Here is an 18,193-nt window from a genome sequence, read left to right as displayed (position 1 = left end):
AGTTACAACTCTCTATGACTACATTTTTCTATACTGTAAAATAAAAGACAATGATATTAGTATTTAACTTCAATTTTTCAGCCTCCCATGCAGCTGCAGCCATTGCCGCCACACCAGAACAGTTGTTCTCCTCAACCGATCATTCCCAATGCTCCACACCAGTTTAGACCACACTTACAGATTCTTCCAACGTCTGTAAATGACAAGCGACTTCAACGGCCACAAAGACAGAATCTAATGAAGCTTCGACATGTAAGTACCTTTTCTCATTTAAGAAAGGTTTCTTTAATTATAAAGTGAGGAATCTAATTTTTTCTGCTGATCTTAAAAATTTACAGTTCTGTTTTCCTGGAAGCAAAATTCTACCACAAATATTTACTCTCAGGTGTTCCTCTTGGCATGTCGTGTTTAATTTAGAGAAATTGTGTGTTTTGATTGAACTATTGACAACTGATGACACTCTTTTCAACATAAAATGGAGGAAAAAATCCTGCTCTTGATAATGGTAAATGTTTGATCAAAAATTTATCAGATTTACTTCAATTTTGATTTGCTTGTCTAAGAGTAAGGAAGTGACATTAGTGGAGGCGTCTTGATATTCTGCTTTTATTTTTGTTTCACACAGAAGTCTTTTATTGGAAGTGATTCTCCGGTGTCGTGCATTCAGACATAGACTGCAAGGTTATTAGCTTGTAAGCAGTGGCTTTCTGAGCAGTCTGTCGACTATCAATTGAAGTCCTTGTTCTGTAGTTAGCCACGAGTTGCAGAAGACAAACAGTTTCTGATAATTTGTCAGTCATCGAGCTTCATGGCCTATAGCTTCAAGGCATCTAAGATTGAGGAAAATGTGAAGAATTGTAAAATTGACATGCAGTAAAGGACTTGAGAATTAAAAAAAAATCAATGCATGTGTATTGGAGCGTATAAAATTTTAAGAATAATAAAGGTCTTTTGATCCAATCAACATGCGCCTTTTTAGTTATTCCCGACTCCATTTTCTCTTTTACATTATATCCAGATTTCCTTTAATTTTTAATTCATTTATAATTTTCACTTTAAAAGTGTTCCTTTCTTTCTTATCTCTGCTTTCATTGTATGAAATATTCCTGCCTGAATTCTATCCTCCCCATAATTTTTTAAGCTTTTTTCATTGTGAACAGTTTTCCTCGACCTGGATCAGCTTCACCAGCCCCATGAATAATTTTGGAAACTTGTCCTTATTGGAAAAGGTAATCAAGTGCAAGTACACATTCACAAAAACATTTTAAAATGCTTCCAAAGTGATCATGACTAATCACTAAGTAATCTAGCTAAACTCTAACTTAGAATACATTGTACCTCTATTTATAAACATGTTCCCACTGGTAATGCTCTTAAAACTAATTTTTTCAACTAAGCACAGCATCAATAGCTTGCATGTTTTTTTTTAATTTAAAAACTCCATCCACTGCCTGTTCAGTAAGCCATTCAATCCAAATTTCTGTTTTAATTGTTTTCTCTGCTGCTATTTAACACTTGATTTATTTGACAGCTAAATGCTAGCCAATAACTATTGAATTTGTTTTGTGACTATATTTGGCTAGCTTTCAATTTTGCTGAAGTCAGCATGTTTGCAATTCCCATTGGAGAAAGTTCTTGTTTAACTATTCTGGTGACATTGGTTCAAAAAAATTGGAATGAAAGGGATTTGGGAATGGCATTCATTCTCACGGTGGTCATTCCAGCATTGTTGATGCAACAGCAAATTTATGCATTAATTTTCTCAGATTTCAGATTTATTGTCAGAGTCATTGTCATGACATCACATCTATCCCTGAGTTCTTTTTTCTGTGGGAGGGGGAGGCAGAATTACCACTTATTCGTAGTGCATTAAAAACTGTACACGTCATATACATGTATAGAAATTAAAAACTATAAACAGATAACAAATGTAAACAAATTGAGAGAATAATTTAAAAAAATCACTGAAGTTCATTCGTAAGAGTACTTAAATGAGTTTCCTGTTTGCTGATGGTGGAGGGATAGCAGCTGTTCCTGAACCTGCTGCTGCGAGTCTTGTGGAACCTCTACCTCTTTCTCGATGACAGTGGCGAGAACAGTGTGTTTGCTGGGTGGTGTTGATCCTCGATGATTGCTGCTGCTCTCCAACAGCAGCGTTCCCTGTATGTGTTCTTGATAGTGGGGAGGGTTTTGCCTATGATGACCTGGGCTGTGTCCACTACCCTTTGGAGGGATTTATGCTCAGGGTATTGATGTCCCTATACAGCCGGTCACCACACTTTCTACCACACCTCTGTAGAAATTTGCCAGGGTTTCTGGTGACGTACCAAACCTCCGTAAACTCCTGAGGCGCCGACTCACTTTCTTCATGATGCCAGGAAAGATCCTCCAACATAGTGACTCCAAAGAACTTAAATTTTCTCATCCTCTCCACCTCTGATCCCCCAATAATCACTGGATTGTATACCTCTGGCTTTCCTTTCCTGAAGTCAGCAATCAGCCCCTTAGTTTTGATGACATTGAATGCAAGGTTGTTGTTGGTGCACCATTCAGCCAAGTTTTCAATCTCTATCCTTTATGCTGACTCATCCCTTACTTCATGCAACTCACGACCGTGGTATCATCGGCAAATTTGTAGATGGTGTTATTGTCGTACCGAGCCACACAGTCATAGGTGTAGAGTGAGTAGAGCAGGGGGCTAAGAACACAGCCCTGTGGTGTTCTGGTACTGATGGAGATTGTGGAGGAGAAGTTCTTACTAATCTTCACTGATGACTGGAGGTGAGGAAATCCATGATCCATTTACACAGTGGAGTATTAATCCCCAGGTCTTGGAGTTTGCTCATCAGTTTTGAGGGGATGATGGTGTTAACTGCCAAACTGTAGTTTGCATCTTTGCAGACCAGTTGTTCCAGGGCTTTGTGTAGAGGCAGTGAGATGGCATCCACGGTAGACCTGATACTATGATAGCCTCCACTGCTTCAATGGGCAACAAATCTACAAATTCACCACTCTCTAGGGAAAGCAGTTCCTCCTCATCTCTCCTAAATCTATTACGCTGAATTTTGAGGCTATGTTCCTTAGTTCTGGTCATTCCCCCACCAATGGAAATAACTTACCTACCTCTATCTTATCTATGCCTTTCATAATTTTATACAAGATCCCCTCTCATTCTAAATTCCAGTGAGTACAGTCCCAGATGATTCAATCTCTCCTCAGAGACCAACCCCCTCATCTCTGGAGTCAACTTGGTGAACCCCTTTGCACCACCTGCAAAGCCAATACATCTTTCCTTAAGTAAGGTGACCAGAATTGTACACAGTACTCCAGATGTGGCCTCACCAGTACCTTGTACAGTTGCAGCATAACTTCCCTCCTCCTAAATGCAATCCCGCTCAGAATGAAGGCCAACATTCCATTTGATTTCTTGATTACCTGTTGTACCTGCAAGCCAAACTTTTGTGATTCATGCACAAGCACTCCTGAGTGCTTCTGCGTGGCAGCATGCTGCAATCGCTTGCCATTTAAATAATAATCTGATCTTCTATGTTTCTTTCCAAAGTGGATAACCTCACATTCACCAACATTGTACTGTATCTACCAGACCCTTGCCCACTCACTTAACCTATCTATATCTCCCAGCGGCATCTCTGTATCCTCTGCATAATTTGCGTTTCTACACTCAATTTAGTGTCATCAGCAAACTTATGGCCCTTTTACACAATATCCCACTAAATTAATGTGTGAAAGACCCGTGTTTAAAGCAGAAGGAACACTGCCAGGTGATCCGATGTTCCAAAATGCGGTTTCAATTAAGAACGGTAGGCTTTCATTAACTTGGTGTATCAGTGATCGGGTGTACTACGACCTCTGGTACAAAAGATTACACGCTGGTGGTCATTGGGCAGAGTTTTCTTGATGCGAGCCTGGTTAAAGTCCCCGACTGAGATTTGTAGTGCGTCGGGTTGGGTTGTCTCTTGTTTACTGATCACATCATGCAGCTCCACAATTGCCTATTTCTAATTGGCATCAGGAGGGATCTAAACTCCAGTGAGAATCACTGGTGAGAACTCTCGTGTTAATTTCATGCTTTGGACATAGTGCCATGGATGCAGCACAAAACCAGGCCCATCAGCCTACCATGTCCACACTGGCCATCAACTATCCATTTGCAATAATTGCACATTAACTCTCCTGTTCCTACTTCCTATGTTCCTATGTTAATGTCAAAAGGAAGTATAAAAATTAGAATTAATAAGAAGCATTCAACCTGTTGTGTGCGCTGCCTTCAAAGTATACATTAATATTATCCATTTTATGACCTGTAGCGGTGTTCTCAAACCATACTCTGACCGTTCTCATTCAGTGGGTTCCAGGTGATGCTGTCAAGCATGGATCTCTGGAAACTAGTCTTCAACATTTAAGCTACATCCTAGATTTAGACAGAAACTGTGAAGTGGTGGAACGGTTGACATCCAATGACTGACATCCTTGCAAAATAACACTGAGACGCAGTAGGTGTATGATCCAAACTCTCAAGGCTGTGTGCACTCTGGGTTAACTTTGGGTACAAGGCTGAGACCCTCCTCCCTGTCACAAAAAAATGAAAAATTTGCTGTGGGTCGTGAGTTAGAGAGATGAAAACAGATATGGAGCTAGCTTCACAAAGAATGGGAAAAGGGAGAGAGTGTAGCATGTCTTCATGTGGTCCTGCGAATAATCATCCTTTGATCCTTTGCCCTATGGCAATTTTCTCAGATTGGTGCATGCAATGAGTGGAGCATTTTTTAATTCCAATTTTCAATTCCTTTTTTTGAACTTTTTGTGTGTGATTAATATTATAAGGTTAATACATAATTTACTATTGTGTAACTTGATTAAATGAACAAACCCAAGAACCAGTGACTTTGCCGAAGTTGGAAGTTAGGGAATACCTTCCACTTGCTTGCTTTTCCTTGGGTCTGCTTCCCCCATCCTTAGCTCTTTGCATCACCCTGAAATTGACTCCATCTTGAACACCCAAGATTGGAGCAGGAGTTGTTAAACCGACCTAGCCTCTTTACTCCTTGAAGAGCTCTTCACCCTTCTGTCCAAAAGCACTTTCATGGCCAAATTAATATTTTAGTGGACAAGTTGAAGTGAGTGTAACCAAGCCACTTGATAGTGGTGGGTGAAGGAACTCAAGAGATCTGAGGACTGCATGACTGGAGGGAGTAGAGAGTGACTAGCCAACAAAGGGATTTGAGCAAAATGAGCATTTTAAAATGTCTTTCAGGTAAAGGATTTTCAGTTGGACTAAAAAAAACTTTATAATTATTTTGTTATTGTTTAACAATGTGATTCAATCTTTTAACATGGTTCCTTTTTGTAATTCTGTGATGAATCACTTAATTTGTGAATCACTGAACAGCTCTACTCACTGTGTATATTTGTTTCAGCTACTGAAAAGTGATAAAGTACAAGTTGTATAGTTTATTTGTCATGTGTACTGAATTATAATAAGTAGCTTTGTTTTGTATTCTATCTGGGCATTTGTACTCATAGCAATCAAATGGATAAATTAAGGGCACAGGGCAGTGTGACAATAGTCATAAATGGTGCACGGTATGGAGAAAGTAGGAAAACAGTGCAGGGATTGAAAAAAGTATAGTTATCCTATAATAGAGTGCAAGAGCATCATCTTTTGTCAATAGCAGCAGGCAAGAAACTATCCTTGAATCTAGAGGTTTATATTCTCAAGTACATCAGCTTGACAAAATGAGGGTGGGTGGGGTGGAATGAACGTTGGAAGTTTGCTTCTTGCACACCAATAATTAGATTGATGCTGAATAAAGTTGAAATGCGTAAAAGTGCGCACAACCTATTTGTCCTTATTTAAAATATTTTTTTTATTTAACGCTTCACCGTGAACCACGTCAGTAACAATATCTACAGATATTCATTATTAATATGTACACAGTGACATTTTCTTTTTTTTTTACTTATTTGTCCCTTGAAATGTTTCTTGCCTATTTACATTCTTTTAAACTTTTATTTTCTTGTTATTTTTTAAGCTGCTCTGATTTTCTCCCTTCTGCGAAGACAGTATTTTTGGTTAAATATTTGTACTTGGTATTTGATTCAATGGGGTAAATATTCCTTTTCGGGAACAGATTGTCTAAACATTTTTTAACCAATGGGTATGCAATATTGAGGCTATTACCAAATTTTTGATAGTGTTCAGATATACCTTCCATGAAGAAATTGTAAGCAAGATGAGTACTGAATTTAAAGTTAATCGCATTCATTTGGGGAAATAAAGTAACAGATCCTTCAATTAACAAAACTTACTCAGTTCCTTCAGTTCCAAGGACTGCATTTTACTGATTGTGTTACTTCTACTAGCAGCTAGTGCCCTTGAATAGCCTTGTGGATGGGATTTCAGCCCACGAGCCCGTGTCACTCAATTAACCTACAATCCCCCAGTACTTTTGGGATGCTGGTAGGAAACTGGAGCCCCCAGGAAAAACCCACGCAGGCACATGGAGAACGTACCATCTCCTTAGAGACAGCGTGGGATTCAAACCCTGGATCCCTGTAATGGCTCTAACTACGCTGCAATTGCACTAACAATGCTGTTCTGTGGAGTGGGCCAAGAATTCCGAACAACCATAATGTTATTTCACATTGTGATTGAAATACTGGAAATTAGAATCAAACACAAAACTTTTCTTTAAATATTTATTTTATAAGAAACATTGGTGAAGAGCAATAGTTTATGGTATGTTCTGAATTGATTTCAGCACCCTTGTATGCAAATTAAAAACATTTTTAATGTGGGCCTTAACTCAGCTTTTAACAAAGCTTTTAGTCATCTGTCATATCTAATGTAGTTTGTCCCCAGCATGTAATTGTCTTGTGCAAAGCCAGGATTCTAATCCTTGAGAAGGTGGTGATAATAACTATCTTTGCTGCAGTCTGTGAAAGTCGTCCCACAGTGCTCACTAGTGAAGGTTATAATTTAATGATACATTTCTAAGCCAGGATAGCACATTATTGTGACTTAAAAATTTATTGTGGTTGGTGAGCTGTGCAATGAATGAAAGAAAAACCACACCGAAGCTGTGAGTGAGCTGAACCAACCAAATGATTTTACTGCAACTCTCCGAGAGCTTATCAGCTCAACCCCCATGATCCTTTGTGCCTCTCCCCACCGGGACCATTGCAACGTCAACAAGTGCGAGCCTGCACCTCTGTGACCAGGTTCGTTTGCGAATCAGTGCAGCCTGCTAGAATATATTAAAATTTGTGAGTGGTAGGCTGGTGTGGTGTAACTGGGTCTCTAGGAGCTGTTCCAGTGCTGCCCATTAGGCCAGACGCGAACTGTGGCCCCTGCTCGACGTGTTATTGGAAGGCCGAAACAGGCAATCCAGTTGGCGATGAGGGCCCTGGCACAGGATGTCGTTGAATTGTTCGAGAGCGGGACAGCTTCCGGCCATGTAGTGAACCTGTCCACCCTCGCGAACAGGTACATGGCACCTCTGAAAACCGGCAGCAGCCCGACGATGTCCACGTGGATGTGGTCAAATAGTCTGTATGTCGGCGGGAAAGACTGAATAGGGGCCTTCACATGCCTCTGCACCTTGGATGTCCGACAGTGCAGGCCCAGTGGCTAACCTGTTTACGCAGGCTGTGCCACGTGACTCTATGACCAGTTGACTTGTCGACTGGATGGATGGGTGGACCAACCCATGTAGTGCGTTGAAGATGAGATGCCTCCACACGACAGTAACGATGGGCCTAGGTTGGTTGGTGGATACATCTCAGAGAAGTGTGTCTTCAGATGGCCTGAAATGCAGGCTGTAGCCCTGAGACTGCAGTGCGGTAGGCTGGTATCTCACCATCCTGCCACTGGACTGCTGCGAGCGCTGTATAGTTGATTTTGGGAGACAGGGAGTGCACAGATAGGATGGATGTATGGGACAGTGTGTCAGCCACGAGGTTGTTCTTGCCAGAAATATGCTTGATTGCCTTCGTTTACTCTGAGATACAAGACAGGTGACGCTGTTGCCTTGCCGACCACGAGCCCGACACCTTGGCGAAGACAAAAATGAGGGATTTGTGATTGGTGAAGTCTGTTAAATCCCATTCTTCAAGGAAATAGCAGAAGTCGGGTATGGCAAGGTAGAGGGCTAGCAGCTCCTTGTTGAGCGCACTATACGTCTGCTCGAGGGGCCGTAGGTGTTCGCTGAGGAAAGTGATTGGTCTCCAATGTTCATCAATTGGCTGCTCCAGAACACTGCCAACTGTCATGTTGGATGCGTCGACTATGAGAACGGTGGGCACGTGAACATGCGGATGCAATAGAAGGATGATGTTGGCCAGAGCGTCTTTATCCTGATTGAAAGCTGCCGTAGACTCTATGTCCCAGGTGAGTTCTTAGGTGTGATCGGATACCAGCTTGAAAAGATTTTCCTGTCAGCTGATGGCAGGAATCAATGGTAGAAGTTGACCATCCCAACAAACTTCTGCAAACTTTTGACTGTAGTTGGCATGGCGAACTTATGATTGCCCTCCACCTTTGGAAGAAGGACTACCCCGTGTCGATCAATGCTGTGCTGAAAGAAATAGATGGCCATCAGGTTGAACTGACATTTTGCTAGGTTGATGGTTAGGCCATAGACGCTCAGTCTCTGGCAGAGCAGATGCAGGTGTGTTAAGTGCTCCTGTCGCGAATGACTGGCGATGAGGATGTTGTTTCAGTAGATAAAAATGAAATCCAGGCAGTGCCACACTGAGTCCACGAGTCTCTGGAAAGTCTGCACTGCATTTTTGAGGCTGAATAGCATGTGGAAGAACTCAAAGGTTAAATGGAGCGATGAGGGCTGTTATGGGGACTTTGTTGGGGTGCATGAGGATCTGGTTGTACCCCTGGACCAGGTCGACTTTTGAGAAGAACCTCGCTCTGTGTAAAGTGGCCATGAGGTCCTAGATGTGGGGAACCAGGTACTGGTTGGCTGTCATGGTCTCCATCCCCCAGAAGACTTCTGAACTCTATGTAGAGGAGAGGCCCATGGCCTGACTGAATGCCGAATGATCCCCATCTCCTCCATCTTCCTGAATTCTTCCTTAGTGAGCCGCAGCTTTCGGGTAGAAGCGTGCTTGTCCAGGTGGTTCCTGTGTGGGATGTAGTTCTGGACGCCATGATTTTGGACTGCAATGGAGAACTGTGGTGTTATAATGGCCGGGAATCCTGCCAGGACTTTGCCCGATAAGGTTACTGAGTCGAGGTGGAGGGCTGGGAACTTGGCTTCTTGAAGGGTTAAGGTCTGGAAGGTCCTGGAACTGACCAGACGACACCCTTTCAGGTCCACCAGGAGGCAGTGGGCTCGAAGGAAGTCTACGCCCAGTAGGGACTGAGATACGTCAGCCAAAGTGAAAGTCCAGGAGCAAACTTTAGCTGGATAGTCTGTGCCCTGTATGTGTGTACGCTGCTATTGACAGTGGTGAAGGATGGTCCTGACTTCCCGGCATGGGTGTCTCGGTTCGAGGGGGGCAAAATGTGTCCGCGAGGAAATGCCACCTTGAATGATGGTCCCATAGATAAAGGAGGCTGTCTTGGCGGCTGGCCGACCATCAAAGCCATCAGCGACAGCCAACCCTGGCGTTTCCTGGATGGGAGTAAGGTGGTCGGCAGTGGCGGGCTCCAGAGCCCCATTTCTGATAGTAGAAACGCCACTGCTCTGAGTTTGAACCTTCATTTGCTGCATTTGCTGCTGGCCTCGGTGAAGTGGGAGAGAGATGGGTCATTGGGCCGCAGCAACGAGGTCAATGGGCGCCTTACCATATTGATTGGCGTGCCGTAGGAGATCTGCAGGGACTGCTAACCTGAGTGGGTCGCTGAAGTCGTCATCTGTGAGGAGTAGGCGGATGTCTTCTGCCATCTGTTGAAGAAATATCTGCTCAAACAATAAGCAGGGCCTGTGGCCATCCATTAACGGCAACATGTTGCTCATAAGGAGACGACAGGCCATTCGTGTGGAGTAGCCATGCTGCTTGCTCGCAGAGGGAAAAGCTGAAGGTACGGATAAGGAACGTCTTAATTACCTCATACCTGTTGGCGGCTGGCAGCTGATGTAATAAGTCGATGATTCATCTGGCAGTCTCCTGGACAAGCAAACTGACCATATCTTGCAGAGTCTGCGGTGATCTGCCTGACCTGAAACTGGGCCTGAACCTGTTTGAACCAGGCAAGCAGCTGTGAGGTCAAAAAGGTCAGTAGTTTCAATAAGGCTGCGTTCTGTGTGCTTGTGCCGTTCATCATGGGGTCCACTGTGGTTGGTTGCTGCGCAACAAACAAAAGAAAAACCACCCAGAAGCTGTGAGTGAGCTGAACCAACCAATTGATTTTTACTGGAATTCTCTGAGAGCTTATCAGCAAGAACCCCATGATTTTCACCCCCACCCCCCCCAACCTTCACTGGGACCATTGTGACGTCAGCAAGTGTGAGCCTGCGTCTCAGTGTCCTGGTTCACTTGCAGATCAGTGTAACCCGCTGAAATATATTAAAATCTGAAAATATTTCTCAGATGTTGTCTGTTTTCGTTTTATATGAAATACATTATCTGCAGTTATTACTGTTTAATTTTCATTTAGTAGAGGAAGAAAATATTCCTTTGCTTGCTATCATTTTATTCAGATTTCAGATTTCTTGTCAGAGAACATGCATAATATTTCATACAACCCCGGGATTCTTTTTCCTCTGTACAAGGCAGAATTACCATCTATTAGAGGTGCAAAAATAACTTCACAAGGTACATACGTAACAAATAAAGAAATGTAAACAAACTGCAATGCAGAGATTTAAAAAAAAAATTAAAAGTAAGTGAAAGTGCCTCTACTTCTTGCAATTTTCTATGTTAAAAGTAAGTTGTAAATACATGAGTTTGCAAACCCTCTGATTATACTAAAAGCACAAAAATGCAGTGTCCATAGCAGGTAAAGATATATAACTGATGTTTAGGGCCTGAAGCCCTTCTTCACCTCACAGTTTTAGCATTTGTTTTTAAAATTTTTTATGAGTACCACGGGGTGGTCCTTCTTCCAAAGGTGGAGGGCAATCATAAGTTCGCCATGCCAACTACAGTCAATGGATCATTTACCCTGTTACCATGGACATCTTGTGTTGAATTTTCATGCCTCTTATAACTTAAAAACTCCTGATATGGTACCTTGACCTGTACCTAATTATACTTCCATGACTACTGCATGGCCTTTCGTGCTCCTAAAGGCAACTATTTTAAGTTGTTTTCTTTGAATACCAACACTTGTTCAGACCAACTTTAAAGAAATAACAATGGATATTGCTATTATTTAAGAACAACTTGATACATTTTTCCCTACTAATCTTTGCAGAAAGAGTATGAATATTTAAGTTGAATTGCAACTTGGCTTATCCAGATTAAAGCATGGATTTTATATCCTTGTATCTAAAGGGTATAGCTATCTGTGGTTAAAATCTGGTTGAAATACACTTTGGAATCATTTTATACCATCACCTCTCTCTTCGCACATTTGCCCCAAGTTCTCATTCAGGTTTAGACTAGATCTGGTCGATTTTAATTATCTGCCTGCTGGGCAGGAGCTTTTAGAATTGGTGAATCAATTTAACAATCAAAAGTTGTTTTGTCCCACCTAGAGCCATTTGCCTGCTTACATGTTTTCTAAATAATTTGTTCAAGGGGTTGGAAATCGCAAGCAAGGACATCCCAAGTTAACTCATTCCTGTGATTCTGGATTTGTATATTGGTCAGATCAAGTGAGGGTCGATCGAGGCTTCCCTTCCAAAGTGAACCAGATTATCCTGTTGTCAAACTGGTGGTAATTTTAATTCCATCTTTAAGTGGTTGACTGTGCATATGGAAAATTGGTATTTCCCCAGTTGGACTATCTAGAACCGGGATTGCCATCTAAAATTAAGGCGTTAGCCATTCAGAAAGAGAGCTAAAAAATTTCATCTTGGAGAGAGTGCTAAATCTTCAGAATTTCTTGTCAGTTATGCCTGCGAGTACGATTGGTTATTAAGCATCATGAAGACAGAAATTGATCATTTTTTTCCAAATATTAAGGGAATCTAGAGATGGGATGTTCGCACAGTTTAATGCCACTGAGGTAAAAGGTGATCGATCATCTTATTCACTTTCATGGTGTGTGCAGTGAGCTGAGTGGCATATTCCTGCTTCCATTACTCATTTTCTTTTATTATTTAATTTCATAAAGTATAATTACTTTGCTATCATGGTGGAATTTTTTTTTTCTTTTTTTTTTCTTTTTTTTTTCTATCATGGTGGAATTTAAGATCCTATCTCAAGCTTTGTTACTCTGGAATTGAAGACATAATCCCCCTGCTTCCTTATCCTTGATGATAGAATTTGGTCAAGTTGGGGTTTTGTCCTGGTTGAAATTTAGCTGTTAAGCTCAAAAGTGAATCAAACTTGAGAGCTTTGTGACATTTTACTAACTCTTAAACAATTTGTTCTGAAAAGCATTGCTTAATTATGGAATTTGTAAAATCATTGTCTTTCAGTTGATTAACTTTTATCTAAGATATCAATTCCTTCATGTGTTCACTGTTTGCAGAATATTCCTGGCATTCAAAACATGAATAAGCTTCCAAATCAATTCCAGGCTTCTCCTCAACGGAACAGCAACCTTCGTGAATTGCCTATTGCTCCTCATAACACTACCGTGAAACATCACCGTCCAATGTCAGCCCCTGCTGCTCAGGCTACAGCTGCTTCCTGGACAAAATCCACTGCCTCAACTACAACCCCTACTCGAATGAAACAGACTGCTCAAAGTGCACCTACTGTTCAGACTGTATCGGGAGAGTGGGCATCGCAAAAGATCCTGCAGCAAACAAACAAGAAGCAGAAGGGAGCATCACACGATTCTACAATGGGAGAGGTTAGAAGTTCTTAACTATCTTTGCAACTGCATATTTTGAAATTTAGGAGAAAACTTTATGCTGTTACAGCTAATTTCTGATTTGTTCAATGAAATACCCTGCACACATTAGAGATTAAAAATTTTGAACTTGGCATTAAAAAAGCAGCATTGGTAAATCAGTTTAATGTTTCATCGTTTAACATGTAATACCTTCAGTTAATTTGATTTTTGGGCAGAATTACTGATACTATTTGTTAAGGATAAGGTTTCGAGTTTGTTCATTACAGAGGAGGCTCATTATAGAGATTTTGCAATTGCGTAAGATGGAATAAAGCAAATTTTCATTATTAATTTTACAGACGAGGACTTCAAATTTATGACTTTTAGCATATTTTGATTAAGTGCTCATAGTAATATAGTTTTTTAAGTATTTATTTCAAATTGTATAATCTTAAACCAATCTATTTTTTTGGAATATTTTATTTAAAGCTTTCTCCATACAGGTAGTAGTCAAGGTTCATATAATAATACAAATTGCAAAAAGAAAACAAACTGGAAACTACATACATGATGGTATATATTTTCCACCCTCAAAATAGTTAATATATAAAAGATACAATATAATTATATAAAATAAAAGAAACTCAGGATTGCACAGGGGGATGCGATCTAATATGTTTAAACAGATTCTTTAATACAATTCAGTGGAGATTATCGCAGGTCTCGAGGTACAAGAAGCACAACATTATAAATTTAAAACTAATTTTTGAGTATAAGGGTGCCAAATTTGTAAAAATGTAGCATATTTATTTCTTAAATTATATGTAATTTTTTTTCAAGGGAATACAACTTTGAATTCTGCATTCCATCTTGCCATACCCAAATGTGTATCTGATTTCCAAGTAACTGCAATACATTTCTTTGCCATTGCTAATGCAACTTTAACAAATTCCAATTGATATATTGACAGTTTTAGTTTAGGTCTTGTTCCTTCAGTATTGCCTAATAAAAATAAATCTGGGTTTTGTGTTCCTAAAGATTCCCTAAATCTACCCAAGAGAGTCTTACCTTAGGACAGGACCAAGTTGAATTGAAAAATGTTCCTACATCCTCACCACATATCAAACGTTGATCTGATTTCCATCTATTCAATTTTTGTGTTGTAAGATATAACTGATGTAAAAGAATATCGTGAACTAATCTATACCTTACATTAATGGTGCCAGTCATACAATCCCGGAAAAGATCTGCCTATCTTTGCTCAACAATTGCAATATTCAAATCTAATCCCCACCTCTGCCTAGCTTTATGAACTCCACATTAAGGAGTTCCTATTTGTAATAAAGAATATATTATAGAAGTAAACTTCTTAACAATTCCTCTCCTAATAAGAATTTCACTACAACCAGGAAACAACATGGTTGGTCCTAGCTTGTCCCTCAAATATACTCTCAATTGAAAATAATAAAAAAGAGTATTTTGGGTTACTCCATATTTATTTCTCAATTGTTCAAATGCCATTAATTGGCCTCTTTCACAACATTCTTCAACATTTATAATCCCCTTATGAAACCAAATATCTAAAAATAGATGATCTTTTGAACAAGTTAAGAGAATTTTGAATTAAAGACATTTTGGGGGATATATGCATCAATTTCATCATTTATTTCATTCCAAATATTAATCAAATGCTTCAACAATGGTGTTTCTTTTTCACAAACTATCAATTTTGCATCCTGTTTGTATATGTATATAAATGCCTCTGCTTTTCTCTCTCCTATTTTATTCAAATCTATTTTAACCCATGCAGTTTTTCTTCTCTTTCAAAAAAAAGTAAGAAATTTTATTTGTGCCGCTCAATAATAATTTTTAAAATTAGGAACCTGTAAGGCCTCCCAATTCATATTTTCATGTTAACATTTCCATGGAAACTCTTAACATTTTACCTTTTCAAAGGGATTTTTATTCAATCCTTGAAATAAGTTTGCAATATTAAAATAGGTAATGTTTGAAAAAGATATTGTATTCTTGGAAATATATTCACCTTAATATAATTAACCTTTCCCACTAAAGTTATAGGTAAATTGATCCATTTTTAAAAGTCTTCCTCAACTTTTTTAAGTAATGATAAATAATTTAATATAATCTTTTGGCCATTTAACCTGGCCATTTAACCCTTAGGCATTGACTATAGTCTCCTTCTGTTAATGGCATAATTTCACTTTTATCTCAATTTATTTTATAGCCCAAAATGTTTCCATATTCTTCAATTTAACATATAGTTGTTGTAAAGAAGCCTCAGGTTCAGTCAAATATATTAAAACATCATCTGTAAATAAACTAATTTTATGCTCTTCTTGACCAACACTAAATCTCTTAATTTTCAATTCACTCTGAATTCCTTTTGCAAATGGTTCTATAGGTTAAATAAACAAAGCTCGAGGTAAGGGACATGCTTGTCTACTTGACCTTGCCAACTGATATTTGACCATTAGTCACTCCTTTAGCTTAAGGATTATTATATAATGCCCTCATCCAGTTTAAAAAGGTCAATGTAAATTTTTCCAAAACCTTAAACAAAAAAGTACCATTCCAGTCTATAAAATGCTTTTTCTGCAACCAGAGCCACTGCAACATTCAACTGTCTTTTTTTTTTGCATTAAATAAATTATATTAAATAATCTGGCCACATTGTGAAGACAGCTGTTTTTTTTTTACAAAAAACCTGTCTGATCCATATTTATTAATTTAGATAGAAATTTAGTCATTCTATTTGCAAAAGTTTTTACAACAATCATAATCCACATTTAATAATGAAATAGGTCAATAAGATAAAAGCTTTAAAGGGTCCCTGTCTTTTTTAGGTATCACTTATTATTGCTGTTCAAAATTATTCTGGGAGAGTATGAAAGCCTGATCTAATATTTCCATAAAAATAGGAATTAATCTTTAAATTCTTTATAAAATTCAGGCAGGAATCCATCCCCTCCTGGAGATTTATTACTCTGTAATGAATTCATCGCCTCCTTCACCTCTGATGTTGCACTTGTAGAAGCAGTAGTTAGAAAGTTTTGGAAAGCATAAGATAGGACCATCTGAGCATTTCCCTGAGGGCCATATGCCACTAGTGGACTGGCTCTTGTCGCGTGTTTCTTTTTGGAAATTATTGAAGTAGATTGTGCTCATACAGGCCTGCTGTTGAAATTTTCTGTGATCTTGAGAAGATCAATGGATGATTTCAGGCATGAGCTTCAACGCCTCTGATATAATGAGCTTTCCAATTAAAACCATGGAAGTTGTATTTGCATATGAAAATGCAAATACAACTATATGCAATTATCCCTTTGTTTCTTTTTAAAATTATTTTTATTTTCAAATCATCATGAAAATATGAAATTCTTCAATATCATAAAAGAAACTTTGAGTAAGAAACGATAAAGCAAAAAAAAGGACAAGTCCTTCCCCTCCCATCCACCCAGGGAAAGAAAGGGAGAGAAATAGTCAATAGAATTGAAAAGAGAAATGGAAAACAGTGTGGCGGCGCACGCTCATGGTGAACCTGCCCCGCGTGTAATGCCATGTGGTGGGCAGCCATGGGAAGATGGCGCTGTCAGGGGTTCTTCCTGATTCAAACCTCCCTCTCAGCGCATGCCTCAGGCAGCCATTATGATGTCACCACACATGTGGTGACTGAGCCTGTGCTGTCCTTAAAGGGGTGCGCGCTAAATTAAAATAAACAGTTGTTAACGACCCTCAACGTGGTGTCTGCTTTCTTCAACTGTGCAGAGCGCCACAGTGGTGACTCCGACGAGCCCAGATGCCTTTCTGTACTCAAAAGTATGGATTCGGCTGAGGTTAACGCCATGGTAGTCAAAGTGCCCCCCTTCTGGACCCATCGCCTGCGGAAGTGGTTTGGGTAGACGGAAGCACAATTGCACCTTAGAAACATCTCAGCGGACGCCACAATGTTCTACCACGTCATGAGTGTGTTGGGTCAGATCACAGCAGCCAGGGTGGACGACCTCATCCATCATCCTCCAGCTGAGGGTAAATATGCCGCCCTCAAGACATTTGGTCTCAGCCCCCCAGCAACGGGCTTCCAGGCTCTTGCACCTGGATGGGCTTTGGGACCGCAGCCCATCAGCGTTAATGGATGAAATGCTGGTCCTGGCGGAGGATCATAAGCCTTGCTTCCTCTTCCGCCAGATTTTCCTCAAGCAAATGCCAGAAGATATTCAGCTGCTCCTGGCAGACGAGGATTTCGTGGACCCACGCAAGGTCGCAGCCCAAGCAGATGCCCTCTGATACACGAAGATGGAGAATGAGGCTGCCCTCAACCAGGTTTCAAGAACAGGATCCAGTCGACCACAAGCTGCCCCAAGTACAAGCTAGAAGAGAGCCATCCAACCTGGTTCAACCACCAGTGCTAGGGAGCCCAAGCCTGTAAGAAGTGCTGCCAACCCTGTAGCTTCCAGGGAAACGACCAGGCCACCCGCCGTTGATGGCTGCGACGGCTGGCCAAGCGAATATCCTCCTTCATGTCACCGACAAGTCCACCGATCGGCATTTCCTGGTGAACACAGGGGCCGAGCTGAGCGTCCTACCCCCTACAGCGCTAGAGACTCATATCTGGTCACCTGTACCAACCCTGCGGGCGGCCAATGGTTCCACCATCAAGACTTTAGGCACCCACAGGGCGCAGATCCAGATCGGCAAAGAAAAATTCCACTGCAGGTTCGTGCTGGCCTTGGTGGGCACTATGCTGTAGGGGGTCGATTTCCTGAGGGCTCATGGCTTGCTGGTCGACATGAAGGGCAAGAGGCTGGTCAACTTCCGCACCTTCCACTCTGTGCGTTTGAACATCGCGGATGCCTGCAGACCCGAAATTGCCACCGCCAGGGATGAGTACACCGAGATACTCCACGAATTCCCCACCGTCCTGGAGCCACGCTTCAATACTGCCTTCCCCAGACATGGAGTTTTCCACCAAATCGCCACGCAAATCCCCCGTTGCACGCCAAGCCCAGATGGCTGCCCCCTGAAAAACTACAGCAGGTGAAGGAGGAATTCTCAAGGCTCCAAGAGTTGGGGATCGTCCGCCGGCCTCGCCACTCCATATGGTCCCCAAATCATCAGGAGGCTGGAGACCCTGTGGAGACTAGCGATGGCTAAAACGACGCCACAACTCCCGACACGTACCCAGTCCCTTTCCTACAGGATTTTTTGGCCATCCTCCACGGCGCGCAGCTCTTTTCCAAAGTCGAC

The 18,193-nt window shown here is 40.9% G+C and overlaps 1 protein-coding gene across 5 annotated transcripts in view; it reads left to right on the top strand.

The window, feature by feature from the left end:
• rbm33a (RNA binding motif protein 33a) overlaps positions 1-18,193 on the top strand; it is a 192,854-nt gene that overhangs the window by 92,020 nt on the left and 82,641 nt on the right. For 3 of the 5 annotated variants that reach the window (XM_069914774.1, XM_069914775.1, XM_069914778.1), the window contains exons 13-15: positions 82-252; positions 1,161-1,229; positions 12,620-12,946. In XM_069914774.1, coding sequence (XP_069770875.1) covers positions 82-252; positions 1,161-1,229; positions 12,620-12,946 — 567 coding nt within the window. The remainder of the gene's footprint in view (positions 1-81; positions 253-1,160; positions 1,230-12,619; positions 12,947-18,193) is intronic. The other 2 variants (XM_069914776.1, XM_069914777.1) reach the window with 1 other exon arrangement.

The sequence above is a fragment of the Narcine bancroftii genome, chromosome 1, assembly GCF_036971445.1.
Source record: "Narcine bancroftii isolate sNarBan1 chromosome 1, sNarBan1.hap1, whole genome shotgun sequence".
Lineage (NCBI taxonomy): Eukaryota > Metazoa > Chordata > Chondrichthyes > Torpediniformes > Narcinidae > Narcine > Narcine bancroftii.
Note: the sequence above shows the minus strand (reverse complement) of the source record. Positions and strands in the feature narration are given on the sequence as shown.